We start from the raw sequence: 24,045 nt of genomic DNA on the forward strand, positions 1-24,045 counted from the left end.
TTAGTTATTGACCCAGGACTTCTTTAGAATTCTGGGTATTATTAAAGGAAGTTTTCCTGATACACTGTCTTCTACTTTAATTCATTCACTCAACCATGCTGCAAATGTTTATTGAGAACACCTAATATTCCAAGCACTCTGCTAGAAGTTATTTTTAAAAATTTTTTAAAAAGTGGACAAAACAGAACCTCATGTAACAGTATTCACAGTCTACTGCTCTTATAACCTCTGATGGGTTTTATGGAAACTCTTTGCAAAGGAACACACTTTGAACTATTTTTAAAAAATCAGATTATTTTGGCTACAGAGATATATATCTGGAGTATTTGGAGACAGGCTTATCTCCACATTTGCCTGGAATTCCTGTATCTAGAGATTTCCTGCCAGCAGTGTCCCTATACGCAGTGAACAGCAGCCTGTGACTTGCAGGAGAGGTGCCCATCCTTGATAGCTCATGTAAAATTAAACTTGGGCTGGTCGTTGGTTTACTCTGTTATGAAATAGAAGCTCTCAGTGTTGCCACTTTTAATGCATGGGAGGAGAATTTTCCTTAAAAAAAAATCATGGCGATGTTAACTCTCCCAGCCGACTAGTGGCACTAAGGAAAACTGCTGCTTGAGTCTGAATTGCCAAAGGAAGAAAGCTGCAATTACAGTACATTTCCCTATTACAAAGAGCATCGGCTTTGCCAGGAAGAGCCATATGCAGCACAAAGCACACCACAAAAGAACTTTGGTAGTGAAATGACTCTGTCTTCATTCACATATGCTGGTAGCATGTTTATTCAGTGTGTGCCTCTGCGGAGATAAGAGCCGCTTCCTTCAGATGCCCTAGACTGCCGTTTGTGTAGCTGGAGAACTTAATGAGTAATGGATGTGCTTGTCTGGCCAGTATAAAGTATTTCCACAGCCTGTGGCTGTGTTTATAGAGAGCGGGAGAGAGACCACAGGCAGCAATTTGTCTTCTTAGGTATCAGCAAAGTCTTCTCTTTTAACAACTAGAAGATTTATTTTTAACTGCTTGACTCAGTGTTTGTCAGATGATTCGGACCATCAAACTGCAGATTGAAGTCCCCAGCGCGGGGGAAGCTGGAATGGCAAGGGAAAGGGGGCTGGCTGGGAAAAGGGGTGGGATTTTAGAATCGTGCCTGTGTGGCTCTGCCTCCCGATGTGGGAGAGAGTTACAGCCGCATGAGTGTATTTGCAGGTCAAGCTGGGAACTAAAGGGTAATGGCTGCCTTCAGCTGCTTAAAGACATAATTGGCCAGTGATTGGGGTATTGTGGGGAGCAACCAGGGACCCAGGGACCAGAGTGTTCTGAGCACCACACTTCGCTCTTCTGCAAATTAAGCTTTTCTCCTGCTTGATGCTGCCTGTCTCCAGAAGCCTCTCACCATGATCGATAGCTCCAAGAAGCAGCAACAGGGCTTCCCAGAGATTTTAACTGCTGGGGATTTTGAACCATTAAAAGAAAAGGAATGCCTTGAGGGGAGCAACCAGAAAAGTCTCAAGGAAGGTCAGTCTCTCTGTGGACAGGGGCAAAACTGCCAAATTCATATTCTGGTCAGCCAACTGAGCGTGTCTGTCTGTTACCATGCCGTGTGTCTGCTCTCTCTGTTCACTCATGTACCTTACACGTTCTAAGTTCTTTGAAATGAAAGCTTAATGCTGTTCTGGGTAGCTGTTACTAAAGATTCATTAGCTGATGGAATTGTAGGGCTTTTGCAGTAATTAATACAGTAAGGGTACTTGCACAGCCTGTCCTCATTTTAGTAAAATCTTCCCAGGTTCATTTTGTATATTTTCTTCCTTTTTTTTCTCTTCCCTCTCTCTTTTCGGAGAGGCCATTTCCTTTTCTATGTTAGTGAGAACACTGCTTCTTTTAGGTTTCCAAACACATAATTCCAGCAAAATTCATTTTTTCAGTTAAGATACTTATGATTTTTACTGTTTAAAACCAGGAAGGTAGCTAGCTCTTAAATCCTAAATGATAGGTTAATTGGTTATAATGCGCATAGCATCGTTTTTGTTTTAAAAAGCACATTGCATAGCTTCATTTTGTTTTGTAACAAAGCAAGCAAAGAATAAGCTTGAGAATAAATACGGTCAATTATTATTGTTAGTAAACACTGCACAGGCACCTCACTGACTGATTTAAGGAAAGAGCCAAATGTGTGGGCATTGCTGTCCTCTGTCCTGGCATACGGAAGCATGGCAAGACTGGTACACAGCTTGCCTTCCTGTAGCCAGTGTTGAAGAAATTCAGGGTGTACAGAGAGTAAGTTTTCCTGAATTTGAGACATGAGGGTCACTCTTCTCAATGCTTGTTTAATTTGAAAATTGGTTTCCTAGTCATCTTTGGGAAGCAAAAAAACCCACAACAACCCTTTTTCAGCTGCTGCCATCAGCCACCCCCTCGCCTCCCCGCTCGCTCTTGCCTGTCTTGTAGAGACCCAGAGAGTAAATGTACACTTAATTGGCCTAAGTAGTGCTTTGAGCTTCTTCTAAAAGATAAGAAGAAGAAACAAGAGTTAGACTTGCTGGAGTTGAACTACTTTTGTGTATGGGTAGGAAGAACTCCTAGGTCAAAATAAATGACACACAATGAAGTATAAATAGCTGTTGCTAGGAACCAAACAATGGAGTTGCCTCTGCTTGTGCACAGCATGTCTTACTGTCGATTTTTAGAAAAATCAATGCCAGTGGAATTTTGAGGACGCATTTCTGGAGACTCATTGAAGGAAACCTAAATTTCTTAAATCATTAATTTTTTAAAAGTTTGAGAATTATCTATCATTTAAGTCAAGTTCAAGTGTCAAGCTCCTAATAATACTATAAATTTAAAACATTTTTGTGTACTTAAAAAACTAGGAAAGTAGAGGAAAACAGAATAGGAGAAATAAAAAGATGTCACAACAGCAATGGGATTAAGGCACATAGAAAGCAAGGATTAAAAATATAAAAACAGAGTAAGGGAATCATCAACAGGAACCACAAAATAGAGTTGAGACAATTACATAATGTACAGATTCTTTCCATAACAATTCTGACCATGCTTTCGATTTATACAGGTGCAATAGTATAATGGCAAAGCAGCATAGACCCTGGAGTGAGAAATACTTGAATTCAAATCCTACATTCACCATTTACCAGGTTTGTGATCCTGGACAAGCTTACTACTCTGAGCTTTAACTTCCTCGTTTGTACAATGAGGAGAAACAATACCTAATAGTGATTTTATAAGATGCCTCGTTAATATGTTTCTCATCTCTCTTCTTGCTTTTTTCATATTTCTTTTTCCTTCTATTTAAAATTTAAATTTTAAAATCCTGCATATATTTACAAAATACAAGTCTTATATATCTTATTGTTTTGTTAAATTCATTGATATAAAGAGGTAGAGGTGAGAAACTTTAAAACACTCCACAGAAATAATCGGATGATAAAATTAATGTCTTTCTGTAGTTGCACTGAACTGGGTTTTGCTTTATATCTCAACAGACTAAATATTTCTACTCATTTAATAGATTCTACTCATCTAATAGATAGGGTTGAAGCTAAAATAACGTATATAGACATTAAGGGCGATTTGCTGCCTCAAAGTTAGTGACATTGAAAGGATTAGATCTGGATTTAATTAGAGTGGAAAAAATAAAAATGATAGGCACTTTCAAAATTTGGAGTCATATAAAAATAACTTGGTTCTCTTTGCAAAACTGAACTCCCAAAATTCAGTATGTCACTGATCCTGCCTGCAGATGAACAACAATGTTTAGCTCATCAGATTTGTAGAATTTAACTTTGGGACAAACTCCTGGTTAACTTCATCTGCTTTTAAGTATTGGGTCCTGCATCGTTTACATGAATCCATGGAAGTTGATTGAGATGGCAGCAGTTGTTCAAATACTTTTGGTTAACTTTTTACTCTAAGATACCCTGGAGTCAAATTAGATCTGTGCTGTTTTGTCAAAAGAGACAAATATATAAATGACTATTAATAATATCCCCAATAGTTTATACCTCATGTTTTAAAGGACACTGATTAAAAATATTTATCATATTTTATATCAACAGTGGTTTTCTACTCATTTTTGGAAAACTTGTTTTTGGGTTATTTGAAAGAGCAACCTTTAGAATTTTTTTAATGTCTGAATTATAAGTTTCTGGGTAATGAAGGAGGGATAAATTTGGGTTCATTTAATTTTTTAATCACATAGACACAAGCTTGGGCTCTCATATGTCTGATATGTGTCTACTCTCAGGGCTTGGAAGGCCACTCTGCTTCTCAAGTAGTTGCTTGCTTACTTCCTTATATTGGGATGTTTTAGAATCTTGTAATTGTTGACAGTGCTAGTTGGCTGAAATTATTATGAGGGGAAAACAGCCTTTATTAGCAAACATTGTAGGATTCAAGAATTGATGGAATGCCTTAACAAGAAAATTTAGCAATACCTTTTGAAAATTTAAAAGAGGAAAAAGTTCTAACTGCTGACCACCTGTGAATAGTTGTCATCACGCAGAGAATTGTTTGGATAATAAAGCATATCATCTCACAGCTTTGTTGATGCTTATATAAGCTTTTTGATAAATACCAGCCAGTGTATGTGGTTGGAATATTTAATTATTTTCTCCTGTATGAAAGAACAGCAATAAATATCATGAATTCCCCTGAACAAATTCAAAATAGAAAATTCTCCTTAGACTAGTTTCTTTTGTCAAAGCAGCAATAGGAAATCTCAACTTTTAACTTGTCTACAAACGGCTTCAAACATTCTCTAATTACACTTAACATACATGAGCTTTTAATTTCTGGATCTACAACTAAGAAGAGTATTACAAACCACTCTCACATGACTACTGAAGAATTGATAATTATAAATTTTCAGGAAAAAAATCAAAAAAATTGAGATGATTTAATTCAGATAAATGTTTTAACCTGAGTCATTATTGAGATAAATGAATCATAATTCTAAAGCTACTAGCTAGTTATGTTCCATATTTATTATAGGCAAATGGATTTTAAGAGGAAAAAATGATATTTGATATAAAGGACTCTGTAATGGTGAAAAATAAGATACTACAGAAAGAAAATTGAGTTATGTGTTGATTACTTTGACTAAAACTGCCCTAACAGACAACCCCCAATCGCAGTGTTTTAACCATTCAAAGTGCATTTCTTGCTCAAAACATAGTCCAGTGTGGGCAGGACAACTATCCTAGACAGCTGTCCTCCAAGAAGTGACCTGGGGACCTGGGCTCCTGTCATTGTGTGGTTCAACCATGAGTGTCAAGGGAGTGGGGAGGAGTTACAGACTTGGGGGGCCACATTTCCAGTTCTGCCACACACTGGCTAATAGCCAAGATGAAGTACGTGAAAGCTTATGGTAGGTGGCCCAGCCAGCAATGCAGTAAATTAACATACTGTACTGGGATGTGTCTGTGGTAGCTTTGAGAAGAAAATGAACATTTGTCTGAGATATGAATAATCCAACCTGGAAATACATCAAGATTAAATAAATCACTTTACCAAAGCACCAGAACTTTTTTAAATGAAGGAAATTATGCATACTCTACCTGTACTGTCAACTCTCCATATATGGCTGCTTAAATTTAAAATAATTAAAATGAAATAAATTGTTTTAAAAATTGAGCTCCTCAGTCACATTAGCCACATTTCAGCTACTCAGGAGCTACATGTGGCTAGTGGCTGCTGCATTGAACATTTCCATTTCTGCCCTCACAGAAAGCTCCGGACAACGTTACTCAGTGCTTTGCTCCTCTCGCTCCAGCCTTGCAGGCCCTGTCTCTTAAAACCCAATTCCTGTGCCGTTTTTTAGAGAAAGGCACTTGATCCCATCAGCTAATGATAATTTCTTCTCTCCTGTGTATTCCCAGTAACTGTATCTGTACCATTCTATGGTATTTCACCTTATGCTCATGTAATATAGATCTGTACTGTCTTTGCTATTAGCCCCATAATATTTCTTGGGGAAAGAATTCTTGTCTGGCCTATTTTTCCCCCTCATCCCCCAATGTCCTGCATCTCATAGACACATTATTATTACGCATAAGTATTTAAAGAATATTATACCCCCTCTGCCTTCTTAAACAGAATATAATAATTGGAATTATCACCTTCAGATGTAATTTATAGTTCCATTATAAATTAATGGCTCACCCCAAATGTAATGCCATGGTGCCCCGAAGGCACTGTTAAGGTATGTAAGATTGTTGTCCATGTACAGAATGATTGCTGGATCATTACTAGATTACTCAAATGGTTATTTGTTGTTTGATTTTTAATCATCTGCCACTTCGGGCTGCTCTTCCGTTTCTGATTGCTGCTTCTAATCATCTTCAAAAATAAAATAAACAATTAAAATAAATGGTTAAAACGTATAGAAGGTGTTATAAGCACATGAATTTTGCAACATCTATTTTGATTTCTTTTGGAATGTCTTCTTTATTTTCCGCCAACATTCTACTAATTGCAAGTGTTGTACAAGTGAGTTGCCACTAAATGTTTTTTAAAAGAGTGAGGCACGGTGGCTCACACCTATAATCCCAGCACTTTTGGGAGTCTGAGGCACGAGGATCACTTGAGCCCAGGAGTTTTAAGACCAGCCTGGGCAACATAGCAAAACTCCGACTCTACAAAAAAAAAAATTAGCCAGGTGTAGTGGCTCATGCCTGTGGGCTTATCTACTTAGGAAGCTGAGATGCAGTAATCCCTTGAACCCAAGAGTTTGAGGCTGCAGTGAGCTGTGATCACGCCACTGCATTCCAGCCTGGGCGACAGAACAAGACCTCTGTATCAAAAAGTAAATTTGAAAAGATACAAGATACGGTTCTTATACAACAGGGAAGAAAAAGTGAAAGATCTCTCTTCACAGATACTATTCAATATTTTTTAAAGGTGCATACTATTGAGATGAAGTTATGTAATTTTTTATTAGAAATAATTTTATTTAGCAAAGTTTGAGTGCTTTCACAAAGCACAATGCCGGTTATGTTAAACTTCTGTAAGCCCCTGCATCCAGGGAGCTGATAGCCTAAACAGTGAGAAACTAAATGATAATAGAAGTTAAAACACAAACACATTCATGAGGTAACAGAAAAAAACTGTATACACTTTGGTCCAAATGAGCAAGCATTACAGATTGGGGGCTGGGCCTCTCTTGTGCTGCAGACCTGCACAGCCATCTGCCTCCCTGATGTTTCCAGTGGGCCTTTTATTCCCTCCCACCAAACATTCTTCCAGGGTTCCCCATCTCAATAAACAGCACCTCTGTCCACCCAGTGGCTCCTGCCAGGAACCTAGTTGGGAGCAATTCTTGACACCTTCCTTGACCTCCTCAGAACCTGTCACCAAGTCCTGCCGCCAAAGCTGCCAATTCTACCTCAGAAATGATTCATCTGTCCACAGCACTGTATCACCACGGCCAACAGCCCTGTCCAGGTCCCCTTTACTCAGATCACATATTTACGGGCATCTTTACTCCAGCAGAAAGAGCGTGGCCTCGCTGGCTTTCCCTCCCCCTACACACATTCTGGCCCCTTTCATTCCTTCATCCTCCACCAATGTCAGGAGTGATCATCGTATTACAATGGTCATAATACAATGGTTGGAGCATCACTGTACTCCAACCTGCGCAAGAGTGAGACCCTGTCTCAAAAAAAAAGAATGATCATGTAATCCTATTCCGTTGTGTCACTGGCACATCTTGTAATTGATTTCCATTGTACTTGGGATAAAATAAAAAATTCATGGGGTAAAAGACCCTGCCTATGTTTCCAGAAGCCGCTGGACTCCCTCTCCCTCATCTGTCTTCTCTCTAGAATGCCTCCCCTCCCCAGCCCCTGGCCTGAGCACTTGCAGCTCACCCTTTCAGTTTCACTTTAGATGTTGCCTTCTCACAGAGGCCCTTCGGTACCACTGCTCCCTCCTCAAACTGACTTAGATCCTTGTAGTCTTTGTATGTATCTATCACTATTTTATTCAATATCCCTCTCCCCCTCTAGACTGTAAGATCTATGAGGATGGCGCTAAGTCTATTTTGTTCACCACTGTGCTTGCACCTGCCGGCCCATGACATCTGCTGCTCACTTGGTAAATATTGTTTCACAGGAGGATGTTTATTTCCTGGGATAGAATAATCAGGAAAGTGTTCCTAGGGCTGCTGTGGTTATCCTGATTCCATCAACTAAAGGAAAAAAGCACATCAAAATTACCATTAAAACCATTTTAAAACCTACATTCAGCATCAGGATAGGCCTTGATTACTATTTCATCATGTCAGTCTCACCTCATTAAGGTGATATAGTCCCTGCTTACAGTGATTCAACTTAGGATTTTTGACTTTATGATGGGTTTATCAAAGTATTAAATGCGTTTTGACTTACAGTTTTCGACTTAAACCCATCGTAAGTGAAGGAGCATCTGTACTATCATAACACCACTTTAATTTATTAAAAACTTTCAGGAAAAAACATAGGTAAGTTTGAAACATTGGGTTTTCCATTGTTTCCTAAAGATAGCTTTATCAGGATTTTTTAGCAGGCATCAGAATGGCAAAGAGAATCTCAACATTTCTTTGTGTCTTCCCAGTTGTATTAGTCAGCTTATACTGCAATAACAAAATACCATGGACTACACGGCTTAAACAGCAGAAGTCACTTTTCTCACAGTTCTGAGGCTAGGAAGCCTGGTAGGACCAGTTAATGGTAGTGGGTCTCTTCCTGGCTTGTAGCCTTCTTGCTGTGCATGCGCAGGGAGAGGAAGAGGGAAGGTGAGCTCTCTGGTGTCTCTTCTCATGAAGACACTAACCCTGTCAGATCAGGGTCCCAACCTCATGACCTCATTTAACTTTACCTGTGAAAAGCCGTTTTTCCAAATGCAGTCACATTGGGGGTTAGGGCTTCCATGTAGGAATTCGAGAGGGATACAGTTCGGTCTATAACACCAGTGAACTCTTACTGATGTGAGAATTTTTCTGTTGGAATGTTAAGGTACAAGATTTCTTATAAAATAGAGATAGTGTGAACAAAAGCACTGATGAGGTTAGTTGGTACAGTGGCCAAAACTTAATAGCATATTAGGAAATATTTCTTTTTGTATGCTTTGCTTTGCTTTTTTTTTTTTGAAAAATTATCTTGTGGAAAGACTAAATTTTCCCCCTTAATTCTGGCTCTGCTTCTCACTAGCTGTGTGATCTTGGATAAATGCTTAATTCCTCTGTAAAACTCAGTATTGGTACCCACCATGTAGGGTTGTTATGAGGATTAGATGTGGTGATAGCTATAAAGCTCCCAGGATGGAGTCTGACAAGCAACGAGCCCACATTAAAGCTCAGTTTGACCCACTTGGCCATCCTTTCCAGTGAGGGGCAAAGTAAAACCAATTTCTAGGCTGCTGAAGCAGGTGAATGTACACAGGCTGGCAATTTCCCAACTGAATACGATTTCTGAGGAGGTGCAAGTGTCCAGTCTCTGCATTCTAGCATGCATGATCATCTGCTAGAGTTGCCCTTTTTCTCGTTTATTTGAATCTAAACAGTAGAGCAAGGAGACTGTCTATCTTGGAGTTTAAACACCAAAAACATCCAAACATCAGAACTTTTCACCACATACTACTGACATTGAAACATGTCATGAAACATGACATTCTAATACCAAAACAATTGACTCTTGTGCATGGCAAGGGATAATGTGGCAATCCTCCATGCTGCGCATAGCTGCTTGGTCCATCATTGTCTGGAGCATCTCACACAGTTGCTATGATATTAGGATAACACACACGTTATGGCAGTTCTTAGTTGTCCTTATGTTTTGCTAGGCAAATTGCACGTGTGTGTATATATATATACACAGGTATATCTACAAATGTGTATATGTAAATATATTTGAGTGTGTGTTTGTATCAGCCCCATTCCTGAATCCACAAAATGGCAAGAAAAACCAAGATACTGAGTCTGGATCATCTGACGTCAACAGAGTAGTGTGTGCTTACTATTCTGGGAAAAATTGGAGGTAAACAACATTCCACTGTTTCCCTGTTTCGTTGTTAATTGTTCTTTTATTCAGAGGGCCCACCTTACGAATTTGTATTAAGAAACGTGAGAACATTCTGTACAATGTACATTTTTCCATTATAGAGGGATTTAGAAGCAGAGCTTTAACTTATAGCACTAGCTCTACCTATAGCTGCACACTGAAATTCTAAACCATGGTGGAGTGTAGAATTTTATATTGCCCCAAAAATAGGAAAAATAAACATTATCTTCTTTGGGAACCATATAGATAAGGAATTTAGAACTTTAAGGATAGAACCAACATGATTTTATAGGTTAAAAATGAATTGTTTGAAAAATCAAGTATTGTTTTAACCTCTGCATTGTTGGTGATCAGACAATTAAGTGGATGATTTTGCTTTTGAAGTGCCTGTTATTCGTGTTATACTTAACATTTATCCTACTGTGGACTTTATTTCTACTACTTTTTAGCCAAATGAGATTTTTAAATGCAAATATTTGTAATATCTTTATGTGTATCTGTCGCAGGCTAATGTTATCTCTGCCATTCTGTACCAGGCCCCTGGCTTGACATCATACTGTCATATCACGAGAAGCATACTTTAAATTCATTCCAACTTTTGACAAAAAGGAGAAAGGAATTTGTGTGAAGGTATGATGAGTTTAAAGAAACATGCCCCATTTTTAGCAGTCTGTTTCCATGGCAACAGAAGCAGCAGCCAACCAGAGAGTTATCAAAGCTCCTGTAAATTTCCAAAGCTGAGTGTTGAAACGTTGTCTTCCTGACCTCATGCTGCAGATTATTGTAGGAAACTTGAAGTGTATTAGTCTGGAATAATGGCGGTCCTGTTAGCATTTTAGTTTTTACTTTAATTTTGCTCTTTAATTTCTAAGGGAAGATAGATGCTACATTCTAGATTGTGGGACTTCCTTACAGGCAAGGGATGGTGGTTTAGAATTCCCAGGTCTATACCACCTGCCACTTCCCCTCCTTTTCCAATTCTGTGTACTTAATAAGAATGCAGTAGACTTTCTTATGTTGAAATCAAAGGCAGTATTACCACTTGGTCTAGAGCCTAACTTTTTTCAAACACTAATTTGAATAGTTTTTCAGTTAACTTGATGTTGTTGCTCCCTTTTTCATCCGAAAATAGTCATAATATCAAAATTCCTGATGAAAATGCTGTTTGCTCTTTGTAGTGTCTGGGGTTGATATTTATGTGCACACTGTGGAGCTCTGCTTTTGTTTCAGACAGGAAGTGCTGGTGGAAGTTTGCTTACTCAGTGCAGCTAGCACAGCTTTTACAGAACAAACCACCATTTTATTTCTGGCCTGTTTGCATTCCACTTTTTTAAATTCTTTGAAGAAGCACCTATTTTATAATTGGCAAATTAGCACCCTTGAAATATAACCCAAAATTTGTGATATTCAGTTACTACTTTTTATCATCCATGAGAGTACGTTAGTGCTTTCTCTTCTTTTTGTTTTTTTCTTTTTTTTTTTTTTTTTTTTTGAGATGGAGTCTCACTCTGTTGCCTAGACTGGAGTGCAGTGCCGTGATCTCGGCTCACTACAACCTCCGCCTCCCGGGTTCAAGCGATCCCCACCCCACCTCCACCTCAGCATCCCAAGTAGCTGGGATTACAAGCATGCGCCACCACGCCTGGCTGATTTTTGTATTTTTAATAGCGGTTTCACCATATTGGCCAGACTGGTCTCGAACTCCTGACCTCAAGTGATCCACCTGCCTCAGCCTTCCAAAGTGCTGGGATTGTAGGCGTGAGCCATTGCGCCCGGCCAGTGCTTTCTCTTCTTTAATGCAGCTTGAATTTCGCATTAATTCTAAGTGCAGCTTGAATTTCGCGTTAATTCTAAGTGGAGAAATCTACCACTTTTTCATGCCCTTCTTTACTTTTTTGCTCATAGCCTCTCCTTTTTAGTCTTTTACCCTTCAGAACAACATAATTACATTTTGTCTTCGTTCCTACCATCATCAGCAATTCAAAAGTAACCCCAAACTCCAGATCCCCACAGTGAAGTCAAACAGTGTTGGTTTTGCCCCCATGATAATCACTTGCCCATAGAAAATTATTTTGGTAATTTATTCTTAAATGTGACATTGTATTCTGTTTTCTTAGAAAGTAGCAACTCAGTTATATGCTCTAAGTATACCATGCAAACTTGAGTAAAACAGGTTTATTAAAACTTATATATATGGTAAGCATTGTGGAAGGTGCTAGAAATGTAAGGATGAGGTCTAGTAGGGCAAATAGAGGCAAAATATAGATATCTGGAGTGCAGTGTGATGGGGAATATATAATGTAGTTATTGTAGTTACCAAATTGTTAAAAGATGAAATCATTATCAGTGGTTAATGGAATTATGGTGGTGAGAGGGGCCAGCCAGGGGTGGGTAGGAAATAAGAGATGTGATTATTGAGAAATTAGTTTCATAATGTCTGTTCTGCTAACTGTTTCTTTTTTTTAATTGTTGAAGTGAAATTCACATAACATAAAATTAGCGATTAAGCAGTTGCTCTCATGCTCCCTTCCCCCCAATCCCTGGCAGCCACCAATCTGCACTCTGTCTCTGAATTTACCAATTCTGGATATTTCATGTAAATGGGGACTCATACAATATGTGAGCTTTTATATCTGGCTTTTTTTCCTTGTCATGTTTTTCAGTTTCATCCACATTGTAGTATGAGTATTTAATTTCTTTTTATGACTGAATAATATTCCATTGTATGGATATGCCACAATTTGTTTATCCATTCATCTGTTGATGACATTTGGGCAGTTTCTGCCTCTTGGCTATTGTGAATAGAGTTGCTATGGACATGTGTGTACATGTACTTGTGTGAGTACTTGTTTCCAATTCTTATTTCACCTAGGAGTAGAATTGCTGGGCTGCAATTGTTATAAACTCAAATTATATTCAATTTAGAAAAGAGCTTCTTTAGGAAAGACTTTAGAAGGAACTGCTAAATGTTCTAATTATGTACCTTGTGGTATTTTCCTCTGATAAAAATGATACCATTTAGAGCCAGTGAATAACTTGCTGAGCAGTTTCCTGATTTCTCTCCCCCTGGCTGTTGCCTTTACTAGTTGGAGCATTCGGTAATGCATAACCATGTTTCTCTTTTTGACTTTCTCTTCACAGTCTACCATGATTATTCCAGACCTCCTTCACTGGCCTCAAAATTAACTTTCCCTTTGCCCATCTCACTTGGAACAGATGACCTTTCTTTCAACTTCTCTGAAAAGTTAAAAGCCATCATCTGGGAACTCCCTAGATGTCCCAGACCAAAGCTATAAAGCTTCCTGCAGCAGTAGCCAATCCTCATTGCCCTCCTGTTACGATAGAGGAAGTGTCTCTTAATAAAGGATGTCTTTGTACATCTGTCCCCTTCCTGCTGCCTTCAAGAAACCTGCTATCTCTTACGCTGTTGTTCATTCTCTCATTTGTATTCATTCTCATTTCTTTCTTCTCCCCTTCCCTCTCTCTTGCTCTTCATCAATTATAAACTTGCTCAAGTATTTTCCAACTTAGTGTCACACCCTCAAGTTTTCACTTTCTCCCTTGCTCTTCCTGGGCATCATCTTGAAAGCATGCTTACACTTGGTACACTCACACTCTTGCCTCTCGTTCACCCCTGACCTCCTCCAGCCTGACTTACATCCGTCACTTCACAAAAGTAGCTCCTCCAGGGATTAAAACAGCAGCAGTTGACACACTTGATCATGCCTCCTTTAAAAATTCACACACACCCTCCTGGTTCCTCCACCTTTTTAGGCAGCTTCCTCTGCCTTCCTCTTTGTTGGATCTTCCTTCCCTATCTGACCTGTAACTGGCTTCTATTTGTTGGCTTTCTTAAGTGCTCAGCCCCGGGCTTTCTTTTCCTCTCTATTTATATTCTCTGCCTAAGCAAACTCCTGTGGCTTCAAACACTACATAAGCAACAACTTCCAAATTCCAGTCTCTGCCAAGACCTTCTGAAATCCAGACCCATGTAGCCAACTGCCATTTTGACATCTCCACTTGCTATTCTCCACTTGCTATGCCCAAGACTGCGCTTCCTAATAGCCAGCATGCATTCCTTATCTCAGTAAGTGCTCTACCCAGGTGCTTAAGCCTGAAACCCAGGGTCATCTTTGTGACCTCCTCCTCCTTCAAACCCACTATCCACTCCCTTACCATCCACTGTTGATTTTATTCTAAATGTATCTCAAATCTATTCTTTACATCTCTCAGCCATGATGGAGTTGAAGAAAAAAATAAGTCCTATGCTCAAAGTTTCTATCCTGGAACATCGGAAAATTCTGTGAAATTTAGAAATAAATGTTTGGTTTCAAGAGAAAGCTTACCCTGAGCTTTTGACAACCACAGTAAATATTTCCCATTGAGTCAGAAACCCAGCCCCATTGTCCTCACTAATTGTTTTTATATCTTAGTTCTTCACTGCTTATTAGTTATTTATATTATTTGACATAATATCACCAGTACCCTTAGGTGAGAGGAGGTAATCTTTGCTTCTGAATTTAAATTTACCTTAAAACTTAATGTTATACATTGTGGGGAAGGGGAAAAATAAAAAGGTACTATCTTGTAGATGGGACTACAGATTGGCACAACCATTTGGAAGGCAAAGTGACCCTATCAAAATTTTAAGTGTGTGTTCCATCATTAGAAATTTAATGTATTGGTATATCATCAAAGGATGCCCCCACAATGAATGAGGATATTCATTATACCATTATTTGTAATAGCAAAAAATCTGGTACCTTAAGTATATAAATAATACATCCATATGTTAGATACAGCCTTTAAGAAAGAGCTGGATTCCATGATATTCTTTGAGCAAATTACCAAACTATATAAATAGTATTATCTGACACATACACTTCCTTTGCACATTTTATATGTAACATTGGTGGACAATTCACAAAACATCTTCTGGAGCCATAGAAATCTAACAGCGGTTACCTCTGGGGAGAAGGACTGGAGGTCTGAAGTAGTATGGATTAACTTTCACTTTGCTTTTTAGAATCTCTTTTATGTGCATATATACTTTATTTTAACAAATAAAAGTAAAATGTATTATAAAACAGGGATTCTTAAATGAAGATACTAGCAGTACACATCGTGTTCTGTTTGAGTCCCGGGCTCAGAAGGAGACCCTTCATGATTTGACTTTCTCCCCTTTGACTGCAAAATAAACTATTCACAACAGAGAACTATAAGTGTGTGGATCTTTGTGGAACTAAAATTTTTTAAGCCTTATGGTTTTATATTTGGAGAAAAAAGTATTATTTTCACCAAGCGTCTAATGTAACAGTAGTGGTAATAATTAGTAATAGCCACCACCATTTTAAACATTTATTTTTAAGAGACAGGAAAAGTAGTTCATCAGTCTTTTGCCCTTTCAGTATAATTGTTTTCAAGTCCTTAGCTGATTAAACAAGTGCAATTCTACATTTGGCCACTACACTGCTATCTGATGAAACACCGAAACAACTATTGAATGGAATCCAATTAATCCCTCCTGTATCCAAGCTCAAAAGATAATATGAGGAAGTTGGCTTTTCTAAACTGTCTTGTTTTTACAGGATCAGGCCTTCACTTAATACTGTTTAAACAATGCATAATAAATGTTTGCCAAAGTCCAACCACTTCATTCTCTTAACTACCCTGACATCTGTTTGAAGAATAAACAACTGAAACTAGAATCTGTTTATTACCTAGTACTGACTTCAGAGTCAATACATTGTCAATTCTAGAGTATTCTTTAGTTTTCCAGCTTCAGAGATGGTTCTTCTAACCCTCACTTGACTGCTCAGGTGTTTTTTTTTTTTTTTTTTACTCCTCATGATCCTGAAGTTTGTTCTGTCCATTGTCCTATAATTAAGTAATATACTTTGGAGCTTCTCTCTAACTCACAGATAGTGGCTCATCACCTCTCCCCTCTCCCCTTTCCCACCCTCCTTCATACCCCATAACTGAAATCCAGCTATTCATAAAGAATTTCCAAGACCATGGCTGCCTGCCATTATGCTTCCCAGAAAGTGTCATTTCTGCTTTGTTTTGATAACATGCAATCCTCGATGTCCCACTGAAAACTCAGGGCCACAGCCATGCTTTGCTTCGGCTTGCTCAACTCAAACTAAGCTGCTCTTTGTTATTAATATGCTGCATACAATGTGTTGTTTCCTTTAAGGGGAAAAGACACTTTAATTACATCGTATTAAGAAAACATTTCACACTTTGGGAGGCCAAGGCGTATGGAACACTTGAGGCCAGGAGTTTGAGACCAGCCTGGTCAACATAGCAAAACCCCATCTACTAAAAATACAACAGATGAGCCGGGCATGGTGGTACACACCTGTAATCCCAGCTACTCAGGAAGCTGAGGCAAAGAATCACTTGAACCCGGGAGGCAGAGGTTGCAGTGAGTCGAGATCTCACCACTGCACTCCAGCCTGGGTGACAGAGGAAGACTCTGTTTCAAAAAAAAAAAAATTCAACATTCTACTTATGGAATCAAAAGAGAAAAGACATATCTTCGTTCAAAAGCATGTGAAATTTTTGAATTAGGTTTATAAGTATCAAGAAGTTATTGTATTTTAAAGATTTTGTTTTGTGTGTGTGTGTGTTTGAGACAGAGTTCTTGCTCTATTGCCCAGGCTTGAGTGCAGTGGTACAATCATAGCTCACTGTGTAGCCTCGAACTCGTGGGCTCAAGTGATCCTCCTACCTCAGAGCCTCCCAAGTAGCTGGGACTACGGGTGTGTGCTACCATGCCAGCTAATTTTTTTATTTTTATTTATTTATTTATTTATTTATTTTTTGGTAGAGACAGTGTCTCACTATGTTTGCCCAGGCTGTTCTCAAACTCCTGGTCTCGAGCCATCCTCCCTCTTCAGCCTCCCAAAACACTGGGATTACAGGCATGAACCACCAAGTTTGGCCTTACAGCTTTTTTATATTGGAAACGAATCTTAAAATTTTGTTCAAAAGCACTCTGAACCATTTAAGAAGCAGGGGAAAGGAACTAAAAGAAGATCCTTTTTTTTTTTTATGGAAAACCTGCTAGACAAATTCTAAAAGAGCTGTAACACTTAAGATACTATATATCTAAACTACCATATTGCTGGGAATGACATTTCAGTATATCATTGGATAAGCTACCTTTCATTTTTTTGGAATTGGGATTAAAATCAAATTTTTACTTTTCTTGCATAAAAGTAGAGCAAATTCACAGCACCTCTATTGACATAATATTGTTTTTATGTGTTGTGATAAGGAATAAGGATTAAGTAAAAATGTCAAAATTATACGCCCTTTTCTCCTTATTGAAATGTAACAGGAAACTGTAAATGTTAGCCCTAAGAGATAAAAGATCATAATTCAGTAATTAAATTTTTTTCTCTAAATGAAATAGCCATCTGTATCCATGTTCACAGATGTCTACTATAATTGCAAAAGATGACAGTTAATACTTGAAGAAATTAGTCTCATTACTTATGATCATGCTTTATATAGATTATATTGGAATAGTCTCCCTTTTAAAAATTCAAATTAAGGGAATAACTGAAATGAGGAGTTTCTACACAAAAATTCCACCACAGCATTTTTTATAGTTAAAAAACTGGAAACAACCTAAGTGATAAGCAGGGACTATTTAGTAAACTATGCCATATCCACCTAACAGAATATTTTATGTAGCCACTAAAATAATATTTATCATTGTAGTTACAGAGTGATTGGAGTATGTAGAAGCAGAGAATCAAAATTTATGCTAAGAGAAAAGACAGGAAATATGTGGTAACTCTAGTTGTGTGTCTCTGGATGATATTATCGGTGATTTTCTAGTTTTTTATCCTACTGTTTTCTATTTCCATATTTTGTGTAATGGACATATTTGGCTCTTATCATGTGTGAAAAGATTTTTTTAATAAAAATTCCTGGGACCCAGGCTAGTTAGGAAAGATGGGATACGTACAGAAGTAAATGGATGTATAACCTCATCTCCCTCCATCCATGAAGGTGCTTTGCCTGCCTCTTGTGAGTTTTGTCATCTGGAAATATACAACTACTGTAGAATTCTCAACTTGGGGTTAATGTTTTGCCCAGAGAGTACAATGCTACCTATATGAGATATGCTGTTTTATATCTGCCCCCCCTTTCTGATAAAATGAAACAGGTTTATACCCTGTTTTAAACCATGATTCTAAACTTCAGGATTTCTTAGGACCATGTGTTGGATTGTTTAGCCTTTACCTTTTTCAAAATTAATATTCTTTGAAAATGTTCAAAAATGAGCAATTGTAACGTGAAGTCTATTTCTCGTTATTACTTATGTCCTTTGTTTCTGAAAGGATGTACACACTCAGTGTTTTGAACTATTTATTCCCCTGAGGATTCTATAGTTTGTACGTGTATCCTTTTCTTGCATGCTACTATTTGCAAGATGGCCATGGAAGATACTGAATGTTACTCAACTTACTAAGAGGATGGAGGCTATGATGTCAACCCAAGAGTACGGTTCATCCACTCAACAAGTCACCAGGAGAGAATGCTCTTGGATTCAGTTTTGACACATGAGGCCATTGCCAGACTGCCTCTGCCGCAGGAAAGCAGTACCAGGCCGGTGTCTAGTCTTTGGTTGCAGCTACAGATATGAAATCTTGTCAACACAAGCACAGTGTGTCAGACAACTGTGCAAGGCTGAGTGATATTCAGTGGTCTAAGCCTTTTTTCCCTCCATGCAGATACAAACATGGAGGGTGAGCATGGAGGCTGAAAAGGGAGGAAGAAGGTCTCCAGGCTTAATCCATGAAGATCCCAGGAAAACTTGATAAAGCATTCCTGATCCCACAACCGTAAATGCCTCTCTGATCATTAAAAGAGTCTGGTCCTCTGTTTTCAGAGTCCCTTACCCCTTCCTCAGTTCTGGATAAGCACCAGCACATTCTGCCTAACTTCTGTGTGGCATGACAGTTAAGCTGTCTGTATCATTCAAGCCATGTTCTTCCTGGCCTTGGGTGGTCTCCGTCTAGGGTGCAGATATCTGCTGTGACTTATACGTTAATTTTGTTACTAATTTGTTAAACAGAAATTCTGAAAGCAAGTTTGATATCTGCTAAAATTATGAGTCTATACCTATATGATTGGTACTTTTTATAAGTAGTAGTTGCTCTCAGAATAACATGTGTCAATTGTGAATAACTGGTTTTAGCTGACATCAACAAATAATACTATAATTGTGTGTTTCTGTTTTGAGACAGAGTATCGCTCTGTTGCCCAGGCTGGAGTGCAATGGCACAATCTCAGCTCACTGGGTTCAAATGATTCTTCTGCCTCAGCCTCCTGAGTAGCTGGGATTACAGGCAACTGCCACCTTGCCTGGCTAGTTTTTGTATTTTCAGTAGAGACGGGTTTCACCATTTTGGCCAGGCTGGTCTCAAACTCCTGACCTCAAGTGATCTGCCCGTCTCGTCCCGGCCTCCCAAAGTATAATTGCGTTTTAATACTAACCCAAAGTAGCAATGTACCTGAGCTCTTGCTAGGGCATAGTGCCTCATATTCAATATAATATGTCCAGTACTGTCCACCTATGGGTGCAGATAAAAGCTAAAAAAAAAAAAAAAAAAAAAAAAAAAAACAACTGAGTAATAACATACTTAACAGAATGGCTAGTTACTTGCAATTCTGCCTCCCCTCCCATTCATGTTCTTCCTAACGTCGCTTAAAAAAGATCCGTTTACAGCTACTGCTGCTGCTCTTTCCCACGGATTTGTACCCCATACAGTACCCAGACACCTAACAGATATGCTCTAAATAAATGAATGTGCCTGGGGGAGGCTGATGGCCACAGCTCCTTTGAATAATACTTGTATTGGGAGGTTCTTGCTTCTTGGGAAAGTTATATAGGCAATGATGAGAGCATTAATTGGGGAAATCATTCTCCTACCTTCAAGCAGTATAAGTACGGTTGTTTGGTTGCTTATTTGGCCACATAGAAAACACAGATTTTTTGTTTGTTCTTTGATTTTAATAATTGGTGGTTGGTGTCTACGATATTGTGAATATAATTAGAAATGTATACGTGTTCTTTGTCTCGGGTTCCTGGCACAGAACTCCTAAAGTTCTCCTAAATGTCCTGAGTAATAGGAGCATCATTTGTTATACATTTGTTCTTAGTCCCTAGTTCTTGACAAAGAGCTTCTTTCTAAGATCCTTGGACTCTCTAGAGGAGTGATGAGAGTGGTTTTTGTATGCTGCTGAGATGACAGGTAGTTGAAAGCCTTTAGGTAGCTTCCAGATAGGGGCTGATCACCAGAAAGACCAAGGCATGGCCAGAGGAAAGGTGGTGTACCTAGAGAGGGCCTGGGAGCTCTGTGCCACTTCTCCCATATCATGCCCTATGTGTCTCTTCCATTTGGCTGTGTCTGAGTTGTATCCTTTATAATAAACTACTAATAATAGATTAAGTGCCTTCCTGAGTTCTGTGAGCTGTTCTAGCAAATTATCAAATCTGGGGAGGGGATTATAGGAACCTCCCAACTTTATAATTCACTGGTCAAAAGTCTGAGTGGTTTGGACTAACAGTTGGCATCTGAAGTGAGGGCAGTCTCTGGGGATAGAGCCCTTTAACTTGTAGGATCTGACACTAACTCCAGGTACCTAGTGTTAGAATTGAATCATTGGACACCCAGTTGGGCATCCAGAGTTGGAGAATTGGTTGGTATGAGGGAAAAAACCCACACATCTGGTGTCAGAAGTATTAGAAGTAGAAACAGATGTGAGTGACATGCATCCATGTTGTGTGTTACCCTCCTGATAGCAGGTACCTTTTTCCATGTTAGCATGAAAGTGTGATTTCTGGTCATAGATGATACAGGTGGCAGGATTGCTGTCCTGGTAAATGAAGGCACCTGAAATGACCAATGTACAATCAAGAGATGCTTCCAAGACTAACCAGCTGTTGTCATCAGAGTGTTGGTTTGCAAATCAAGTTGTTGCAGATGTATGCATCATTCAAAGATGTCATTCACCCAAAAAACGTATTGTGTCTGATAGATTTGTCTCACAAATGTGTGCTTTGTTTGGTTTTTGTTTTAAACCAAAAAGGGGGCCATTGATGTTTTCATTATTCTTTCTTTTTTACTCTTTTGAGGATTCACTTGGGAGAAAGGAAAGATTTTCCTGCTAGAGGTTCTCCAACAGACATGGACCCCCATGTTCCAGAAGTATCAATCTTTGAACTGGAGAACCGTTCTAACCCTTTTCTCCTCTCAGTTGTCTTTTTCTTGAGATTCTGCTTCTTGAATATGATTATCTTAAACGCAGACAAGCATTTACTTAGCATTCCTAGAAGAATGTTAAAGTACACAGGTCTTTGGGTGCTGTACATGCACAGGTCAGCTTCTCGGTTATTTTGTTCCTAGTAAAGTACAGTGGGAACATACTATCCTCAATCAACTTAGGAAAAAGATCTTTCTGATTGAGTACAATTGATTCAAAGTATCACAGAACATCTTAATGTCAGGAATGTGCGTATCTTTTTTAAAGAAATTTTATTTATTTTGCTTTGTGTAGCAGAATCTTGTCAGTTGCTTCAGTTCTAAATAGGTATCAATGAAGCTTTGTGATCCTTTGGCCTCAAACCAAACAAAAACCCAAACCTATTTCTGTATCTGATAGATGATGACATTCATATCAAACAATGATAAAATATTTTTAAAACCCATGTGACAACTTAGATTCTTTCTGAACTTTACCTAAGACTGTGCTCTGCTCTGCAGTCAGCACAAGACCAACTGAAAAACAAGGCATGAGGCCACTTGCCTGCGTTTGCAGGCCTCAGGGTTTTATTTTAAGGAGGAGACACCATGTGCACTGCATTTGAGCCTCTCATTCCAGCCATCACCACTCACTAGAAAATTCTGTCTTCTCTTCCCACCATTTAAGAAAGGCACATAAGTAATTTTTTAAAGCATATTGACAACCCTTAAGCAGACTCTTAATCATTTTAATCTTGGTTTTCATCCATGGTTTGAAACAAAAATCAAAGTGGCAACTTAAAATCACAATGGAAACTTGGTTTGAATGTAAAGCAAAGCAAGAAAAATATTTTTCAGAGCCACCTCCTGTATTCCCCTTATTTTGAAATAGTCTCATTTTTCCACATAAAAATAGGTAGATGCTTATAAAAGGAATCTGCTTGAGAAAACTAGAAAAAATTAATTTTTTGTTAAATTTGGCAAACTGGATGTCTGCATTTCATAATGTGTATCTTATTCTCTGCCAGTTCTAATAATTTACTTTCATTAAAATAATAAGGTGTCAATTGATTTGTGACTTTCTTAGAACTTACAGAATGAGATATGGTATTATGTTTGTGCAAAGATTACTAAACTTTAAATTCCTAATTTAGAAATTTCCCTTTGGATCATTAGGAATATCTCATAGGTCCAATTTTTATTACACAAGCAGCCCTCCTTAAAGCTGTTTACAGTCAGTCTTTCCTTAAAATAAATTTTTGCTATTAATTTGCTTTTTAAAAAAAACTAAGATGTGTCAAAGAATTTCACGTCTCTTATTTCTATGAATTAGATTTATTAGCAAGTCTTAATGTATAAACCAACTATTTTTGTTTGTTTTCTTGAGTACTATGAATGTTTTAAACAACAAATACATAGCTTTGGTCATCAAACTAGGATAAACTAAACAAAACATTTATGCTGTGTAAACTTTAGTGTTCACTAAACAGGCAGAAATTACAAAATAATTTCCCTTTTACAATTTACGTGGTGCCAGGTAATATCCTTCTTGTTTAATTGTGAAATAGAAGATGCTTGATAAAGCTTAACTGCATCTCCTCTGGAATCACATAAATTGGATCCCACAGTTGCCAATAAACTCTAATGGTGATTATTTCCTTTTCACAGTGCTCCAGCTGAGGCTGCAACAAAGGAGGACGAGAGAACAACTAGTGGACCAGGGCATCATGCCACGTAAGATTTATACCATCACTGCCATCCCTAACGTGACAGAACATGAAGGGCGTGTCCAAGAAGAGCCTGCATCTTGCTCTGCTTTCAGTTGTATCCATTTAATCAACAATTACCAAATGAATTTCCAAGGAAAAATCAGGCACCTATTTAGAATACATTTTAAAAACCAGATGCAGTTTAAAAGAGGGACTTGAATTTTATGTTACACAGAGAACACTTTTACACTGTAATTGGGCTAACATTCATTCTTTCTTTAAACTTTAATATTTGTTTTAGTTTTGAAATGACTAAAGTAATCGCTATACTAACGGTTTTGAAATTCATTAGACTTGCCAAAAAACATAAAATTAATTTATAACTTTTACTTAGACTTATTTAATTCCAATTAATTATATTTAGTGCTATGCTATGATCTATATATAGTAATTAAATTATCTCAGTTACAGGACTGATAAACATTCCATTTGTAATTCATATTTTTGGCTCAAGTACAGATATTTCCCTAGTATCCCTAGGGTTTGTTCCTTTCAGAAATTTTTGAGAGTTGATTAATTTTAGAATGTTTGTTCTAGTTGTTTTCTTTACCTTTAGTCACCAAGTTTGGAGGTGGTTTTATGTTTTAGTGGGGAGGAATGGCCGTTTTGTGTAGGCCGTTAGGATTGTGTATCTGGATTTTGTGTAAAAATTGACCTTTCCAAGAGGTAACTTACTCAGTTTCAAAACACTAGAAAGAAATTACAAAATTAATTTATGCTTTCCAGTCTTCTGAATCACGGCTATGATAAACTGTTTTCTTGGTTTGTGATATGGAATGATTTTTCTCTTTAGTATGTATTTTTCCCAGTAAAACCTTTTTTTTCCTGTACTACTATTAATTGAGAATCTAAATATTTTAAATTTAGCGTTGTGATAGTCAAAAGGTGCTTTGATAATCTGCCAGATTTCTCCACCACCACATTCCTGACTATGAACCAATCAATCAAAAAGGATCAAAT

General features: G+C 38.0%; 2 protein-coding genes and 1 pseudogene across 22 annotated transcripts in view; 2 read left to right on the plus strand and 1 right to left on the minus strand.

Annotated features, from left to right (window-relative positions):
- The window catches only part of MRTFB (myocardin related transcription factor B), a 310,684-nt gene that overhangs the window by 226,768 nt on the left and 59,871 nt on the right, over positions 1-24,045 (plus strand). For 16 of the 21 annotated variants that reach the window (XM_015125644.3, XM_077987072.1, XM_077987065.1 and 13 more), the window contains one exon: positions 22,985-23,050. In XM_015125644.3, the coding sequence (XP_014981130.2) occupies positions 22,985-23,050 (66 nt within the window). Of the gene's footprint in view, positions 1-1,196; positions 1,516-22,984; positions 23,051-24,045 lie in introns of those variants that run through there. The other 5 variants (XM_015125649.3, XM_077987080.1, XM_077987081.1 and 2 more) reach the window with 2 other exon arrangements.
- LOC144338321 (uncharacterized) lies at positions 2,170-7,813 on the plus strand. The gene is made up of 3 exons (XM_077987051.1): positions 2,170-2,277; positions 7,115-7,598; positions 7,631-7,813. Exons 1-3 carry the CDS (start codon positions 2,170-2,172, stop codon positions 7,693-7,695), a joined length of 657 nt encoding a protein of 218 aa, XP_077843177.1. The 3' UTR covers positions 7,696-7,813.
- On the minus strand, positions 17,071-17,151 carry LOC114674495 (U7 small nuclear RNA; annotated as a pseudogene).

This window comes from Macaca mulatta, chromosome 20 (assembly GCF_049350105.2).
Source record: "Macaca mulatta isolate MMU2019108-1 chromosome 20, T2T-MMU8v2.0, whole genome shotgun sequence".
Taxonomy (NCBI): domain Eukaryota; kingdom Metazoa; phylum Chordata; class Mammalia; order Primates; family Cercopithecidae; genus Macaca; species Macaca mulatta.